This window comes from Amblyomma mixtum, chromosome 3 (assembly GCF_055824585.1).
Source record: "Amblyomma mixtum isolate Tamu chromosome 3, ASM5582458v1, whole genome shotgun sequence".
Lineage (NCBI taxonomy): Eukaryota > Metazoa > Arthropoda > Arachnida > Ixodida > Ixodidae > Amblyomma > Amblyomma mixtum.
The window spans coordinates 174,667,813-174,687,004 of NC_143014.1; the positions used below are offsets into that span (position 1 = coordinate 174,667,813).

At 48.3% G+C, this 19,192-nt stretch overlaps 1 protein-coding gene across 1 annotated transcript; it reads left to right on the forward strand.

Moving 5' to 3' along the window:
- The first annotated feature begins 1,327 nt into the window (after positions 1–1,327).
- On the forward strand, positions 1,328–10,362 carry LOC149352786 (uncharacterized). The gene is made up of 3 exons (XM_089575723.1): positions 1,328–3,607; positions 4,238–4,322; positions 10,271–10,362. Exons 1-3 carry the CDS (start codon positions 1,328–1,330, stop codon positions 10,360–10,362), a joined length of 2,457 nt encoding a protein of 818 aa, XP_089431849.1.
- Positions 10,363–19,192: the final 8,830 nt, after the last annotated feature.

Sequence of the window (19,192 nt, forward strand, 5' to 3'; positions counted from 1 at the left end):
CATGCTAGTAGCGCTATAGTAGTGAACCGCAAGGGAATTCTTAAAGGGCAAGCTGCAAGAGACTATTGTGCGCGATGGAGAACCTTAAAGTGAAGGAACTCGTCGAAATTTGTGAAGAGCTAGGCCTTACCGTAGGCCGTGCGAAACGAAAGAAGGCGATTCTCGAGATCATGCGGAAGGAGGGCGTAGCGGGTGAAGAAGCCGATGAGGCCTTGGCTGAGATCAATGAACGCCGTGAGCGCAAAGACGCAGAGCGAGAGCGACAAGAACGCCTTCAGCGGGAAGAGCGAGAGCGACAATTAAGAACGCCTCAAGCGGGAAGAGGCAGAGCGACAGGAACGCCGAGAGATTAGAAAATTAAAAGAGTTGGAGTTGCTGCGAAGCTCGCCGGCGCCTAGCGTAGCTTCAATGACAGTGCAGGCTAACGGCCAAAGAATCCGAGACCAACTGCCGCCGTTCGTAATCGGCGAGGACATGGCAAATTACCTCGTGAAATTTGAGCATGTCTGTGAGAGGAATGTCATTGAGCGAGAACTGTGGGCACAGAATTTGCTAGCTCTGCTTCCCGGGGAAGCATCTGACGTGATAACGTGTTTGTCGAAGGAGGCGTTCGAGAGTTACGATGAGGTCAAAGAGGCCCTGTTGAGGAAATATAATTAAGCTGTCACCTGAGGCATTCCGGCAAAGGTTCCGGTACGCAAAAAAAGGCAGTGAGTCGCACATCGACTTCGCGTTTAAGCTGAAAGCCGACCTAGTTGAATGGCTCAAGGGCGAGGAAGTTTATGACGATCGTGATAAGGTGGTAGAGTGCATTGCGCTGGAGCAATTCTACCGCTGCATCCAGGACGATGTAAGGCTCTGGCTGCAGGATAGGCTTACTGAGGTTAAGCTCAACAAGGCAGCAGAGCTGGCTGAGGAATACTACACTCGCCGAAACTTGCACAGCAGGGCATTACGCATCGAAAAGGCGGAAACAAAGGATGCTTCTCTAAGGAAGCCTGATGGAAGGAAACCGTTCGCGCGTCGCGATTTTCGAAAAGATGCGTCCGCTTTAAAGGAGGCTGTAGGCGAAGAACAAAAGGAGTTAAGGAAATCTGACGATGCTCCTAAGCAGCGCGCTGATGCCGCATGTGCGTTTGAGTCACGGAGGCCTTTGACATGCTACCACTGCAAAAAGGAAGGGCATATCACGGCAAACTGTAGACAAAAGGTTGCTTTCGCAACGATTCGGGAGACAGACAAGAATATGTGGTTGTTGGAACCATATATGCAGGAGATAAGTGTGAACGGTAAGAGATGCAAAGCCCTTCGTGACTCGGCGGCAACTATGGACGTTGTCCGCCCGTCCTTAGTTTCTCCGAATGATTTTACAGGAGAATGCGCGTGGATAAGGCAAGTAGCCGAGGAGCAATGTGCTTGCTTACCGATCGCTACAGTGATCATTGAGGGTCCTTTCGGTCAGCTGAACACCGAGGCGGCCGTGTCTGCCGCCCTCCCTGAGCATTTTCCTTACCTCTTTTCGAACAGCTCAGAGCAGCTTCTGAGGGATAAAGGCAAATCGTTCTTTGCCGGCGTGGCATGCCTGGCCCTTACGCGATCTCAAGCGCGGAAGCTTTCGCAGAAACTTGACCTTTCACCGGAGAGGGAAACACCGCTTAGGGAGGCAGATGAGCATTGTAGCCTAGATACGGTGTCGGTAGAACCTCAGATCGAGGACTCTCCGGGAAGCGGAGAACTCGCTGCTAACGAAACTGAAAACAGTTTCAACGATAGTGGCAACGAGAAGGTAACGGCGACGCTACTGAGCGAGGCGAATTCCACATTGAGCCCAGTTTCCGACACTTGGCACGAGCTAACTCAGGTTGACAGAGCGACGCTCGTTCGGGAACAGCAGGAAGATAGCTCGATAATAGCTTTGCTGGATAAAACTAAAGGAGGAACAAAGAAAAAGAATGTTTCATTTCATCAGAAATCCGGCTTGTGGTACCGAAATTACGCTGACGCCCGTGGTCGCAAGTACGAACAGCTTTTGATCCCACAAAAGTATCGCCGTCAGCTATTGAACCTGGCGCACGAAAACGCGTGGGCAGGGCACCTCGGCGTGAAAAAGACCAAAGCTAGGCTCGCCCAAGAGTATTACTGGCCTCATTGCTGGAAGGACATTGAAGGCTTTGTGCGCTCTTGCGACACTTGCCAGAGAGTAGGCAAGTCTACCGACAAGTGGAAGGCGCCCATGAAACTGGTGCCAATCATAACCGAACCCTTCCGCCGGTTGGTAATTGACATTGTAGGGCCACTGCCCGAGTCCAAGAACGGTTGTCGGTATATTCTGACTGCTCTGTGTGTCGCGACAAAGTTTCCTGAAGCGATACCTCTCAAGGAGCTCAATTCTCCTCAGGTCGTAGACGCCCTTCTCTCAATTTTCGCTCGTGTCGGATTTCCCTCGGAAATTCAGTGTGACAATGGCAGTGTCTTTACCAGCTGCCTAACCTCTACCTTTTTCGAAAGGTGTGGTATCAAGGTCGTACACAGCTCGATCCATCACCCGCAGTCGAACCCAGTAGAGCGTATGCACTCGGTGCTCAAAAGAATATTGCGAGCTCTTTGCTTTGAGCGCAAACGCGATTGGGAAGCCTGCGTGCCTGCAGCTATGTTCGCTTTACGATCCGCTCCCCACGAGAGCACAGGCTTCAGCCCTGCGGAGCTTGTGTACGGCCGAAGCTTAAGAACACCGCTGCGAATGCTGCGAGAGTCGTGGGAAGGCGAGGAGGAAGACCCAAACGTGGTCACGTACGTCCTTAACCTGCTTCAAAGGATCGGAAAAACGAAAGATCTTGTCGAGAGCCACATGAAGGCAGCGCAACAATTGTCAAAAGAGTACTACGACAAGTCAGCAAAGAAGCGTACCTTCGAAGTGGGCAGCCAAGTAATGATACTGCGACCGTCTAAGAAAAATAAGCTTGAGGTCCAGTGGGAGGGACCAGCGAACGTGGTATCGAAACTTTCTGATACCAACTACGAAGTTAAACTAGGTAGAAGGCCCAACAAAATCTATCATAGTAACCTGATGAAACCGTACATTCAGCGTCACGCTGTCGTGAATGTGATTTTGAATGGTTCGGACGAGGAAGGTGCAGAAATCCTGACCTCTGCGGACATGAAGGAATGCGGTTCGGCTGCATTGTTAGAACAGGTTAACTTAGAACCACGTCTAAGCCAAGCCCAGAAGGAAGACTTGAGAACGATTGTTTCTGAGTTCGAAAAAGTGTTTTCGGATCGTCCCGGAAAGACGACGCTAATTGAGCACGATATCGAGCTAACGTGTGAAGAACCGATCCGTAGTAAGCCGTATCGCTGTTCTCCCGTGCAGAAAGAAATCATGGCAGGTGAGATCAAGCGAATGTGCGACCTGGGAGTCATAGTACCGGGTGAGAGCGATTACACATCGCCCTTGATACTAGTGCAAGTACCGGGAAAAGATCCCAGACCGTGTATTGATTACCGGCGACTAAACGCGATAACCCGGGATCAGACCTATCCAATACCAAACATTGAGGAAAGGGTGGAGACAGTGTCAAGGTCGAATTACATATCCACGCTAGACCTCGTGCGAGGCTATTGGCAAGTCCCCCTTACAGAGCGCGCCAGCCGCTACGCCGCGTTCGTTTCCCCATTCGGAACGTTCCGCCCGGTCATGTTGAGTTTCGGACTCAAAAACGCGCCATATTGCTTCTCGAATCTAATGGACCACGTGCTCCATGGTCTGTCCGAGTACGCGCTCCCGTACCTGGACGATGTCGCCATCTTTTCTAACACATGGGAAGAACATGTAGATCACTTACGGGTCGTGCTGAGCAGGCTGAAGGATGCCGGCCTCACAGTCAAACCTGCTAAATGCCAGCTAGGTTGCGCCGAAGTGACTTACCTAGGACATGTGGTGGGGCGCGGCCGGCGTAGACCGTCAGAAATCAAAGTAGCCGCTGTCGCAAACTACCCCCGGCCAACCACTAAGACCGAGATAAGGGCCTTTTTAGGCTTGGCTGGATATTACCAGCATTATGTAAAAGACTACTCGACGCTTGCCAGTCCTCTCACAGACGCGCTTCGAAAGTCGGAACCCGTGAAGGTGATATGGGACCAAAAAATTAAAGAGAACGCGTTTCAAATGCTGAAACAAGCCTTGAGTGAGGAGCCAGTACTAATGGCGCCTGATTTTTCAAAAGGCTTCATAATTCAGTGTGATGCCAGTGATCGGGGCATGGGAGCTGTGCTATGCCAAGAGGATGATGAGGGCAATGAAAGGCCAGTTTTGTACCTAAGCCGTAAGTTGACTTGCCGTGAAGAGGCGTACAGCACTTCTGAAAAAGAATGCGCCTGCCTGGTGTGGGCAGTTCAGAAGCTCGCCTGCTACGTCGCTGGTTCCAAGTTCGTAGTCGAAACCGACCACTGCCCACTAACTTGGTTAAGTAATATGTCATCTAAGAGCAGCCGGTTGCTAAGGTGGAGTATGATACTCCAACAGCACAATCTTGTCGCATCGTTACAAGAAAGGCAAGTTAAACGCGAACGCAGACGCACTAAGCCGTGCGCTCTGAGCAAGGCTACCTTCGACCTCCTCGTGATTTACATTTTGTGGCTTCGCGTTAAGTTCGCTTGTAAATCGGGGCAAAATTGATGTCCTCATTCGCGGCCTCAGCCGATTGTTTTCCTGCCCAAATGATCTCGAGGGACCCAATTTACAATCATTTCATTCCTTGTGTTGCTTGCGTTTGACACTTTGTTTGAGTTTATTATTTTAAGAGTTCTGGCATCCCACATGTGTCTCTTGTTGAAGAGGGAGCGAAAAGGAGACAGAACTATTGCTAGCGGAGATTTTATGACCTTTAAGTCTGGCGTTTTGACGGGTGACGGAGGGCACTTGCTCGTGTTGGGTGTTGCCTGTTGTCGGTCGGTTCTTGGCAACCTGCAGAACGATCAACGACCGATGCTGTGAAGCAAGCTCTTCCGAAGGACTGAGCGAAGCTGATCCAGTCACCTGGGCGACAAAGCTGCGGAGCAGTGATCCTGTCCTGACGAGCCGGACCTGTTCATGGAAAGGAGCCTGGAGCTACCTGCGGCTGAACACCGGACGAGAACTTGGAGGAGCCTGGCGTACGAGCGCGCCCCGCATCCGAGCCACGCGGAAGTAGCTCGTCTTCGTGGCGCATTGTCTGGCGGCGGTGGTGCTGTAGTGCCGGAGCCCACATTTCGCTGGCGGGCCTGTCTAAACCAGCGCTGCGCGCCCGCCGGCGCTCAAAGCAGGCCCAGACTTTCTCGGACAAGTCGCGACATGCAGCGTGACTCATCCCGTCGCCGCGGCGCCGACACCGCCCCTTCCTCCTCTCCTCCTCTCCGTCGGTGCGAACTCCTTCGACGCTCGCCGGCTCTCGACCATTGGTCTAATTTGAACGGTGGCCAGTGATTGGAGGATTTGAACGGCTGGCTGCCGTAACCGTTACCAGCGGCTATAAAAACGGAGCCGCGCTGAACCCGAGCGGCAGACGGGCAGCAGAAGAGCCATCACGCCGGAGCTACGCTCGCCGCCGGGGCCGCCCTTCTTCTCTGTGCTAGCCCGTGGTGCTCTTGACCCTTGTACCATGTAAAAGCCCTTGTACATACTGTACATAAACGTCCTTTACTCACCGTTTCCTCGACCGTTTCCTGGCTCGGACACCCAGTCCCAACAACCCCCAGCACGGCTCTTGGACTCACCCGCTTGTCATGTAATTGCACCCTCTCATAGGTTTATATCCTTTAATTCCTTGGCCTGCCAGCAAACTTAAGCCGTGCACAAGGTGGGCCTCGATACCGGTGAATTCAACGCGCGGCAGCAGTCCTGTACGTCTCACACTGCGCCGGCGCCTCCGCTTTCTTACGCGCCGACCTTTTCACAAAGTGGAACTTTTTGAGCGTGGCCGCCCTTTTCTGCTTCGCGCAGTTCACGGAACACCCTCTCAGTAACGCGATGTTACGAGCCGGACAGTAATTATCTATGCCGAGACGCGAAATACACTCACATTTCACACATCACCGGCTATTTAACGCTGCGGCTGGCTGTGGCGGCCGCGCGCGCGACCACCAACATGGCGAATGCCGCGCCGGCCGCTAGCGCCCCTTGCGGATGACGTCATGTGAATACCTCCTATATGCTACTCAAGGTGCAGTCACACTAAAAGGGCTCCGTTATCCCACTTCCTTACCAGAACAGGGTTTGGTCACAGTGGTGTAGCAGTTTAAAACTCCCTTATATATGTCTGAACGAAGTAATCATTTGACCGTTCTCCCTGGCAGGTGCGACGCACCTGATTAAATAGGCGGTGCTCTAATCCCTAAATCCGTACAGGTCGCTATTGGAAACTGAACCTTTCAACGTTTAACACTTCAATATCGAACGAGGGAATCTAGCCTAACGTGATGCTCTAAGAACTAACGGTGACTAAATGTGGGATATCCATTGATTTATGAGGACTAGAGAGGTATATGTCTGACTGGCAGGAAAGAATACGGAGTGGGATCCTTAATCCATAAAAAGATATATAGCGGAAGACGAACGAATTCTTCAGCATCAACGCAAGGGTATCAGTCACTGCACGTGACAATGCTGATATTGTAGGTAGAGTAGGTCTACGTACCGACATCAAATTCCAGAGGCGAAACGGCCGAAAGGTTCTATTGAGGCTTCGAAAAGCCAACAGACAATGTAGAATCGCAGTTTACTACTTTAATCGATGACTCCATTATCAAAGTAGGGAAGTCGTGGGTAAACAGACGGTGGGCGTTCACTACGACGTGGACTCCAGGAAAGGCCGAGGAGAACTATCATTAGTATTCGCGAAAAGGAAAAGTATAAAAATCAATGAATACCTTCGGTGCTATCATGCATCCACTCGCCTCCCTCAACCGCGGACAACGGCCGATTCCATCACAGCAAACATCATGGTTCGGTCACCGCTTAAAAGCTTCGCCTTTTCCGTGGGTATATTTAGGGGGAAATGCCAATCCGAGCTTTATTTATCGACCGATAGTGCTAAGTGCAGTCAGTACACCCACTGCACTCGGGGTCAACGCGAGCAAGCGCAGTTTTCGTCTTTTCTGTCTTATATAGCAACTTCTGTCTCTGAATCTTCATCTTATTTTATTCCTGCTTCTTAGTTTTCTATACTTCTCCACATCTATTAATTCTGCATCTTCTACAACTTCTGCGTCCCCAAATCGATACCAATACCTTTTCACATATAGAAATAAAGCTGAGGTGTAATTTCACTGCTTGAAAAAAAAAATCGAAAATATCGTTAGGAACAAGCTCTTTCTAGGCTCTAGCTTCATTTGCGCGACACACACCACTAAGCCCAGGCGTCCTCAAACTAGGAAATGTAAACAATACGGCACTATGTTTACTATTAATGTCGGACCGAATACAATATATGATGTGGCTGTTTTCTCCAGTAAGTTAAAAAAAACGAAATTCTCAGGATGCTTAGTCTAGTAGTCAGTGAATAAATGACGTCAGAACATGCACGCCCCATCGCGTCTGTTAGTTTGTTCTCTTGCGTCCTAGGCTTGTGTCGTGCGCTATCTCCATCATTGTTTGAAAGCTCTAAAGTGTGAATGTTTGTGCAGATATGAATAAGGAAGCCTTTTTTAGCAATTGTAGATTTGTTAAGTGCCTTTTACAAATATTGGGATTCAAAAAGAATTGTTCGTCTTCATTTGAAGACACCTGGGGGTATCGGTGTCCATTCAGTACTTTCCCAATTCCACTCCTTCAGTACCTGGCCCTTGCACCAGAGTTCTTCATTGAGGTATCCGGTCAGGTCGTGTATGTGTATCACAACACCTTCGCCGAGCTGTTGGACGCGGTTCTGACTTCGCAAAAGGCCAGGCTACACAACACGGCGGCCCAAAGCTGGAAGTATACCATCAAATCACGCGGACGCCGGGCCATGCGGGACTGGATGGGAACGAAAGGGCGAACGCCTTAGCTCGAGCATTAAACAACCGAGCGGGGCAATACCAATCGTCCTATCAATCTCCACCATATATTTTCGCGTCCCTGTCATTCAATTACTGCGAACGCCTTTAGATCTAGCGGCTTAACCGCAAGAATTATTCTCTCCTTCACAAAAAGCTTAGCATTGAAGACGCAGTAGCTCTCGGACTAGTCAAACACATTCCCAAACCTACATAGATACAGCAAGATGTGCCCACTAATTAGAGGCGCTCGTCCAGCAAGTTCGTCTAGCAGCCATGGCCAGTGGAGTCCTGGAATGAGGAAGCCGCCCACTCGACCACTCAAACGAGGTCAATAATCTCGGTGTTCCTAATAAATGTTTCTCCTCCTCCTCCGTGAGCCATACTAAGTGTCATTGTAACATGTGAAGTACATATAATTATCACTTTTTTTAGCACAACCAGAAACCGCGATTTCTTGTTCATGGGCTTCTATGTGGTAATTATGGTGCCAAAAAGGGGTGTTGTTACTCCCTTATAATGCGTGTATCTTAGAATAAATCGTAAATTTTGGGGTTTAACGTCTCGAAGCCACACATGGGCTTTGAGTACGCCGTGAAATTTCCGACGTTTGTTGCTGAGAGAAATCGGGGGATTTTTCGACGTTTACTAATGCGTGAGCATTAGAAGGGTCTGTGCCAGCGAAAAGGACGACCGCCGTCTGTAAGTAGTCAGTGGCAGGTGGCAACGTGCCCACCGGGCTACGAACGAACTTAGTATACTACTTCGGATATAACGAATTTAAGTATGCCACCTTGGATAGAACGATCTTTAGTGTGTTAATTTCGGATATAACGAACTTCAGTGTGTTAACCTCGGATATACCTACCCCAAGTATGCCACCTCGGATATGACGAAGTTTCGTGTCTCGGCCTCGGATAACGAACTTAATGTGTTTACCTCAGATATCACTAACTTAAGCGTGCCACCTCGAATATGACAAACTTTAGTGCGCCAACCTCGGATATATCGAATGTCTGGCTGCTAACACATTCAAAACATCCACCGAGGGTCGCTTAAGAGTTTTTACTTTTTGGAAATTGGTGTTTTTCGGCTAGTTAACTGTGCGGTGCAAACGCCAAAAGCGATGATTATCGGCGAAAAAAATTCTCAAAGTTTACAAAAAGGGGTGAAAGAAGCAAGGGGCACTGTCTTTTTACCATATGGTACACACGCTAGGCACAGTTGCTTGTAGTAACAGGCTTGTTGACTTGGTTGTGCTTGTGATGACAGCACCAAACTTCGAAAACGCTCGTTCGGCATTAATCTTTAAGATGTTAAAAAACGCTGGGGCAGTGCGAGCTAGTCTCAGGCTTGAGGTTTCCAGAGCGACGACGACAGCACTGAGCCTATCTGGTGGCAAGCTTGGACCTCCGGCTCCGTACCGTAGGGCGAGTCTGTACGTATATTCGTAGTACGCGATTTCCTCTCTAACAGTTCCCTTTTCCACAAGGGTCAACAATTTAGACTCGATCTAGGGGTCACCTGTGATACAAGTCATATGTTGGGTGTTCCGCTTGATGGTCTTAAGAAACTTGTCTGAGCACCTTGAACAATTCTGTAAAAATACTGCGAGCTGTATCCTTAGGTCTCCATCTGCCACATTCATTACGCTGTACGCGCTTCAGTGGCTTTCTGATGGTGTCTGATTCCACTTAAGCAGGGCGACAAGTTCTACAGCAAGGAGATGACATACGTCGTTTACAGGGTTCTTCCCTAACTGAAGCGTCTTCATAACCTCGAGTAACGAGGCAGTTGTCTTGTATAGAAAAGCCATTCTAAGAAGCTTTCGCGAGTATTCTAGAGTTTAGACCAGCGCTTTAGACAGTGGACTGATATGGGAGATAGCGGATACTGTATGTAAGAAAACGCACCGGTGTAGTAATGCGCCGCTGGCTTAACGGCAGAGCGTACGCATATAGAGGTACTGGGTCTGAATACCGGTACAGCTGTAATTCTCGACAGGTTAAAAAAAAAGACTTAACAATGTCAATGGAATTATAAAAAAAAACAGGCCTGAGGTGCTAGCTCGTTTCTGCTAAGAACGCCGAGGACCACTGAGGCTGTGCTTTGTTCGTCCTGTCCACTCTTGCGCCAACTCACCCAACAGTCGATTCTTCTAAAAAAGGCTCACTGAATGATTGGCAAAAAATACACCCCGTCAGGAGCTGTTCACCGTGGCGTAATACTTGACTGTGACCTTCTGTATTCATATATCAAGCCTCGGCCCTCAAGCGGCTGCGAAACAAGTGTCGGGCAGGCCTGCGACCTAGTGGCGCCTTTGGATCCAAGCAGGCCGCCATTGGAAACTAGGGGGGGGGGGGGGGGGGGGCAATTAATACAATAACCTCATATAGTGAGATTAGCGCAGCGATATTGCTTGAGGACCTACAGTTAGACTATAGGAGAGCTGATGAGAGTACACGGGGCTAAATGGCTGCCGCTTATTCTGTTGTCGGAGCTTACCAGACAGGATGGGACATGTCAGATCGTTGAATAATAAAAGGCATAGCTGGCAACATGAACGGATTATTTAGCATCAATTCATTGTAATCAAGCTTAACAGAAGTTACCGATTGAGGGTAGGACAGCTACATGCGCCGACGTCCAGCCGCAATGACGAGTCGGTTCAACGATTCTGTGAAGATATCGGGTCGGCGTAGTGACGGAAGTAAACATTCGCAGTCTAATCTGTGCTACGCCTGGATTACCCGACTGCAAGAATACGTGCATGCAGTGCCGTGTTTTGTCGTCATGCATACACAGCAAGTGTTATTATTAAAGAAACCTTGTTGCACTCGTTTGGGTACGTCAGTAATAGGCACTCGCATGGCAACAATGGTGACGTCGCGTCTACGTTACGTCTACTTACAGTCTCGCCCGTTCTCGACAGCTCCGCACGATAATTTTTTCTTTCCGTTTTCTTCTTTCCGGCGTTGCCACACGTTCCAGGTGAGGTGCGTCAGGCAGATATAAGGAACAAGGATGCCAGCATTGGCACCGGAACAGACATTTTATGCACGCGAATATACAACTAAGCACACAGGGTACTATCGCACACGAAGAGAACAAATGTGAGGGAGGCCATGAAGGTCTTCATCGGTGGCGTAGTTGATCGAAAGCACTCTAGACGTCAAGGAGGATAAAATATGAGGCCTCCTCTTCAGTCAGAGAGTTCTTTAGCATGGACACAACACACAGCGCACCGTCAGCCGTGCATAAGAGCTAGCGAATCTTCATAAAGTAGTTGCAGGTCTGGCCGGTACATCACCTTGCATGCGGCGTATGAACACCTTCCTCCCCCGGTTTCCAGGAGCAACCCTTGCAAGACATACCGGCACACCCGCCGGTGAGAGGAATATTCTTCTCCATGGGCTCCCAGCCAGTCTCGCCCACATTGGCTTCGCCTCGCTAACTGGAAAGTTATGCGCCTTTCGCAGTGTGGGAGGCCAGAGGTGGAAAGGGAATGATGTAGCGGAAGAAACGATTGCCCTTTACGCGTTGTCAAATAGCCCTACGATGAGCGCACGGTTCCTCTTTTGGATTAGTCCAGCAGTCGTGGCATAGGGATGAACGTCACTCGGGGGCTAGTTTTCTCGAGCGAGGACGTCTGCGTTTCTTGGCTAACCCTAGCACCCGGGAAACCATTCTTAGCGGAGGCCGTGAAGGAGAGTAAGCTGTCCTCTAGCGCACTCCCTTTTTGGGGCAGGGTATGTTGCCCAAGTTTCGCGGTAGATTCCGATCACTAAATATGCGGAATGCTTACTTTTGGCAACGGATGCATACTCATACTACAAAGCATGCTGACTTGGTGCAGTTAGCAATAGAAGGAAGCTTTTAAACGCGGTTCTGGAGATCTTGAAGCTAGAGAATACAGGAGATTGAAAGCTCGGCTAAAATCTTCGTTAACTGCTGGAACTTCACATGTTGTGAAGAGGGAATTCGTTTTCGTTGCCAAACGTAAGTATTCCGTATTTTTAGTTATGTATCCCAGGGCTTGGACAGAATATCTTGCCCCTCATTAGCCTCCACGTTTCTGTCCCTTAAGTTATTACCGGTAAGATACAGCTGTTGTTTACCTTACTGTTGAGGGATATTGGTAAAGTGCCATTCACGGTCCGAGAGAGCTTGCCATATGCGCTCCACCCCATTCTTATTCTAGTTATTTCCCCCTCATGATCCGGATCAGCGGATCACATTGGAGTGAGCAAGCCCAACACTTTAGACTAGGGTTCACAAGCATGCAGTTAATAAATGCGCTAGAGGACCACTTACCCCCTTTTTACTTCCTTATAGGGTGATTCGTGTTCAGAGTGTAGGAATGTTTTTGTCATTCCATAAGAATCAATTCCAGTGGGAATTTAAATGGTTGACGTTGCCCTTTATACTCCAGGTGTGAAATGCTTACTCCATCATTATGGAGCAGAAATGGTGTATACGCACTATTTTAGCACTTTCACCGATTGTCCCAGGAGGATTGTCCTCCTGGACGATAGCACCAGGAGGATTGTCCATCTTTTAACTCCCATATTTAAATGGAGTTTCTTGGTGTCAACGATCCCAAACCCCAAATAGGATACGAAAAACATCATTTTGCGCCTTCCACACCACCACCTACATTTTAAGAGCTGGAACTATATCAAATAAAAAAGACCGGCTACTGTGCTCTCTCTAGCAGCTGTTTACTGCGCTCAGATTGGCTAAGGAGCAAAACGCCTCCTTCGGCAAAAGGTATAACTTCCAGTGCACACTCTCTATGGCTGAAAGGATATATGCGGCAATGCAACGCAGTAATGCGGCGTATCTATATGATCACCTGTGACCCGCATCTCACGCAAAGTCGTCCGTAGCTAATTTTACTGAACGTAAATACAGACATCTCCTTTTGAGCGTCAGGAAAAATGTGGTATACTTGAGCAAAGGTTCTCTAAACTACCATTCAGGGAAGGCATGTACTCGCGTACATGAGTATGAGGAGAGACTATCTTGTAACTGAAAATATTTTATGCCCTTCGGGGGTTCCATTCCCATTTTCGTACTGCGGTTGCAAAACAGCGGCCTTCCGAGGAAAACTGCTTCTCAGAAAACGAGTGACGCTTTGGTTCAAGGCAAACACTTCCACCATATCCCCGTAAAAATTCGCGAAACATCAGTCTAAATATTTAATATCGCGGTGCTAGTACGATATGAATGCTCGACGTTAGCGCAAGTGAGGCTACAAAGGATTTTTAATGCAAAGAACTATGCCATAGGACACCAATTACTCCGCTCACGAAGGGCTTATTTTCCTTGACGCTGTGCAGCTTCAGAAGTGATGAACATCACTCACTCCTTCTGGTTAGAAGTTTATTAAATAAATTTCACTAATGGGTTCTTTGACAAACGGCTAAAAATTACTCTTACTCTGATACTCGACTGTCAAAAAACCATGCAAGTTGTGCCAGCTGTTTTCTTCTGGCCACCTTTGTTTAGGACAGCATGCATATAAGATTGTTTTATAATTTCATATGTCCTATGCACCAAGTCTGTTTATAGTTGGTCGCTAATAGATTAATAACATTATGATGTTCCTCGCCAGGAATGGGTAGCGTTGCTGAGGAACACAGTTTTCGACAAGCTGACGCCGTGACTCTGAATTAACACATTCTCCAACCTGCTCGTCCTCACCATCGACGCCGAAGTTGTCAGCCGAGGTCTTTAGTATATTCTAAGCCAGAAAGGATGTAAGCGTCACAGGAGTTAGTCCTTTTTGGGACCAACTGCATTGCCACAATAACTAGCCCCCAAGAGTCAACCATGACCCCCTCCCTGATAGACTAACTACAAAGGGATGTCAACCACAGATAGTGCCCGGTCAGACTAACCATTCGTCTTGAGGACTAGGTAGCGCAGTCCCTGAAGAGTTTTTAGAATTCGATGATTTTAGCCCAGCCGAATGCTTGAAACTTGCAGGTAAAGCATGCGAAATCTTTTTGTGCTAGGATTTGAAATAGTGATGTAATCGCCGACTAAAGGGGTATCGGCATTCAGGCTTCTCTGCAGTGCACAGCGACAGGCAGATGGATGGATGGAAAAAATTTTATTGTCGATAAATTTAAAGTGTTCTTGACCCTTACGGGTCACTGGGCGCCGTGGTCGATCGAGGATGCCGCACTTGACTGCGGCCATCGTGGCTCGGCGTACGAGAAATCGCTGCGCTTCCTCGTCCTCGCTGGCCAGCAAGTGCTCCCACTGCATCACACTCGGGTTGTTTATTATTGGCTCTAAGTCTGCCTTAAGGCAGGTCCATGTGACACGCTTTAGTGTAGGTTTACCCTGACACCATGGACATTCGTCTGCGTATTGTGTAGGGAAAATCTTGTGTAGTTTGTGCAGGTGCGGGAAGGTATCGGTTTGTAGTCTGCGCCAGTCTATCGCCTCCTCTTTAGTAAGCCCTTTGTGTGGGGCTAGGTAGCGTTTCCGCTGACCCCTGTAATGATCGAGTATACCTGAGTACGTGGGGGTAACTGGGTCAAAGGTGTCCGTGGTGCAAAGTGTTGAGTCTGCTCGGTTGACGTACCCTCGAGCTAACTCGTCTGCTGCCACGTTGCCCCTCATCCCCTCATGTCCGGGAACCCACACTATACTATGTTTAGTGTTTTTGTGTCTTCTCGTCGTGTGTAAAATATGATTGGCGATGCTGTCGATCCTGCCTCTTTTGTAGTTTCTGCATGCTTGTTTGGAGTCCGTCACTATAGTGAGGTTGCGTTCTGTTGTGTTGCCGTGCGATATTGCCAGAGCAATGGCGGCTTCTTCAGCTGCTTCTATGTTTGGGTTGTTTATCGTTGCGCTGGTTATTTCTTTCCCTCCTTCGTCTGTTACAATGGCGATCGTTTTGCGTTGGTATCGGTACTTTGCTGCGTCCGTGTAGACTACGCTGGGATTGTCGCTGAGTTCCCTGCTGAGTGCTCGGACTCTGGCTTGTCGTCTTTCATGGTGTATATTGGGGTCCATGTGTCGGGGTATGGGCCTTACCCGGATGTTGCTTCTTTCTTCATTATTCATCTGTTCCTTGTCTTTTTGTGTGCCTAGAGGTAGCCGTAATTTCTCCAGTAGGTGTCTTCCCGTTCTTGTTTGAGTGAGTCTGTCTAATCGCGCACTACGTTGCGCTTCTCGTAGTTCGTCGAAGGTGTTCGATACTCCCAGTGCCATTAGTTTTTCGGTTGGTGTGGACATTGGAAGTTTGAGCGCCGTTTTGTAGGCTTTGCGTAGTATGGTGTCGATTTGTAGAGTCTCTTGCTTGTCTAGTTCGCGGTAGGGGAGGCTGTACGTTACCCTGCTCGTGACGAGGCCGTCTATGAGTCTTAGGGTGTCCTGTTCTCTCATCCCCGGGCTTCTTTTTACTGCTGACTCTTCGCACGATTATGGCGACTTGCTCTGTTGTATTCTTAATAGAGGCGATGGTTCTTGGAATGTGGCTGCAAAACACAGGACGATGTAGCGACAGGCAGAGGCCCCAGTGATGACGTCAAGTACGGCGGCGCTAAGTTGCCAGCGAAGAAGCGGTTGTTTCAAGGATGAAAAAGAATGCAGTCGAAGGTGAAGCTCATGTAGCATTGTTTGGCGGCATCGGAAGACGCATGGCAGCATGTAGACGAAGGCAGTGGACATCTGAAATGTAGACAATTATGACGTCACCACAAGTTTCCCCGCACTTCTCTAACGCAGTGAGGAGAAGCCTGAAAATCGTCGTGGTTTTAATTGGTGATTGCGTCGCCATTTTAAATGCTACCGCAAAACTACTTTGCACGCATTACGAAGAAGCTTCATGAATTCTAATTCTCGAATAACCTCGAATTGTCAAAAAACCATTTCACCTTCCCTTTAGGAGTGTAGACACCACCATCATCTTGCAACCAGAAGTGAAACGCAACGCCTATTCGTGAGCGTCACCATAACTGAAATACTGGAGATCATGAACGAATACGTTTCGGTTAATCAACCACCAGGCCACCATGGTTTCTGGCAGTTTTGCCATCTTTTTTTTTTTCGTTGAAGATATCTGTCATATTTGCCTTTGCTCTGTCCAAAACACTTCATTTTCACCCCCTCGTTCAAATGAAGTTGTATTCGTTGCCCCTGAGTGCTGAGCTCGTATTAATCAGGGTGATTCTTTTTAACCTTTACATATATTTAAAAAAAAATGGGAGAGATACGTCGGTTCGCTCTGTTAAGCAGGATTGTATGGCAAGGCGGAAATTTTGCATCTCATATGGATCAATATTTAGACATCTAATATTAAGTTAACTAATAGACTTTTTATTTTAGGGGGCAATATTATATTGCGAAAATGATGGCCGTCAACATCGAAGATGAGCCCTGTTTTTAAATTTTCTTAATCGGCACTGTGGTTCAAAATATCGAACGTCAAAAATGCGCATTTGAAAGCTTGTTGAGTTGGCTTTCCCGCATAAATAGTGTCCACTGCGTGTGGTATAGTCGCCGAAATCAATTTACTTCTTTTACATCATCAAATACACCAACTGCGCCCGTATTTGATGCATAAGAAGTACGCGAGACACCATTTGATAAACATGCGATGTGAGAAAGCCAACTCAGCGACCTTTCAAATGCGTATTTTTGACGTTCGATATTTCGAGCCACATCGCCGATTAAGAAATTTTAAACACGCAGGCCACCTTCGATGTTGACAGCCATTAATTTCGTGATATAACCTTGCCCCAAAAATTAAAACTAAAAGTTTATTAGTTAATTTTAGTCAATTATTCGTTTAATTATTGATTTGTATCAAATACTTAATGCCCGCCTAGTAAAATCCAGCTCACCATACCGCATCGACCTATCTCTTACAGTTTTAAAAATAAAAATTTGTAAAAGTAAAAAAGTTACCCTGTATACATCGAGCCACGTACAGCACTGACAGGCTCAGTGCGTGCATGAAGTAAACAGACTTGAAACTCACTAGTATAAACCTCACTAGCACCCTCATATGGAAGGAAGTTAAAATAGCAAACGCCAAAATGGTACTTCAGACTTCCGTAAGTGCACACCCTCTAAATGAACGCGCACTCCTTTCTTGGCCCATCATTCCCACGTGCTTGTCGAGCGAAAGAGTCAGCAGCCAGGAAGATGACGACCGTTCTGTTTTTCATGCGCTCCTCTGGCGACGAGCCTGCATGCATTCCTTACCACCACCGGAGAAGAAAGCCAAAGAGAGAGAAAAGAACAAAGACCTTCCAGGCAATGCGGCAGCAGCGTCTGGCCGGCGGCGGAGGCGACCGCTCCAAGGCTCCGGCCATAAAGATAGGCGGCAACAATTAGCTATGTCGAGGACCGATTATGAGGGCAATCGGTGGCGGCGCACTCCCGCCACGTACTGCTGCAGCAGCTGCTGCTGCGACGGGCGCTCGAATGCGGCCATGAAAAGAAGACATCGTGCTCACCTGTTGATTCCGCAATACGACCCCGTTCCCGCTATCGCCCGACACTTGGACCGCCATCAAGGGCCCGCAGACCCCCTCGCGGGCGTGGACCAGACAGCGAAGCGTCGCGCACTTGGACATGCGGCTGCTGGGCCCGCGCAAAGTGACTCGCGCTGAGGCGGCGTCTTCGGCCTTTCTGCGCACGGCTGCATGGACACTTCGCACTGCGGCGCCGGCCGCTGACTGACACGTTTGCGGCTCGCCGCAGGGACCACTTGAAATACAGAATAAAAATGAGAAAAACGCTGGGGTGGCTGGCGAACGCTGGGAAAAGAAACAAAACTGAGTGCGCCATTTAGTCACGTGAGCAGGCAGCGCCCCGTTCAGGTGATTGCAGTTCTAGGGTTGAACATGTGCTTTACTTTCGCCTCTAAACGAATTTACATATCTTCAAGCATAATACTTGCTGACGTTTCGTGCGGAAGAATATTTTTTTTGGGGGAATGGACGGCCCATAAACTTACGGTTTATACCAATCCATATCTATCTCACTGATAGGTTGCAACTTGTTGAGTTCGGGGACATATTTTCTGACCCGTGACAGAGATCAATTTTAGGCCTTCTCTTCTTTATTATTTTATTAATGGTTTGCGAATCTGCCTTAGCTACTTTAGTGCAATTCTTTATGCAGACGACACTGCCGTTTTTGCCTCCGGTAGTGACATATCTACGCTGACTGCCAATTTAAACACTGACCTCCTGTGTATTCGTAATTGGCGCCAAAACAACCGACTACAAATTAAACCAAGAAGTAACACCTTTATGGTTTTTTTTGTTTTTGCAGTAGAAACTAATTCCGGCTCCTGAGTTGTACTCGCGCATTATATGCTCAAGTAAAACACGTTTTTGGGCAAGTTGGTAACATTCTTGATTCACACCTGCAGCGAAGAAGCACAAACACAAAGAGTAGGAACATGCAAAAATACGGACGAACGCTGCACTCACAACTGGTTTATTGGGAAGAAATTTCGGGCATAAAATAGGGCTCACGCGTCTGCGCACTACAGAGAGGATAAAAACCACAACAACCACGTGCCAAGGTAACACCAGAAAAACATCCTATCATATTGCCGCGAAAAGGTTGAACTCCGAAGCGTACATAAAAACCGAAGCATCCCTAATACAGCAATCTGCTCTTTTCTTTATATGAAAGGCTTCCAGGAGTTCACATGCAGCTTGATACTTGCTCCTGCCTATAATTCTAACACTATATATCGAAACGTGACAAACATGTCGTGCATGACTGGCAGTGCTGAACGAAGTGCACATTTTCTTTTTCTTTAAATTCTTTTGGTGCTCCCCTAGCCGGTCGTTGATACATCGCCCCGTTTGGCCGATGTACACTTTTCCACATGAAAGTAGCAGCTCGTATACCACACTAGAAGTGCACTGCACGTAGGGCGTGGAGTGCTTTTTACCACATCCGCTTCTTCTTGTCTCACTTGCGGAAATACGAGGGCACAGCTTTGAAAGCTTCACCGGAGCCGAAGTTGCCCCCTACCTACATATTGTGTCGCATAACATTAAGAAGGTTGCGAACAGATACGGGGTGCTGATCATTTTTTCGGCTCCGGTGAAGCTTTCAAAGCTGTGCCCTCGTATTTCCGGAAGTGAGACAAGAAGAAGCGGTTGGGGTAAAAAGCACACCACGCCCTATGTGC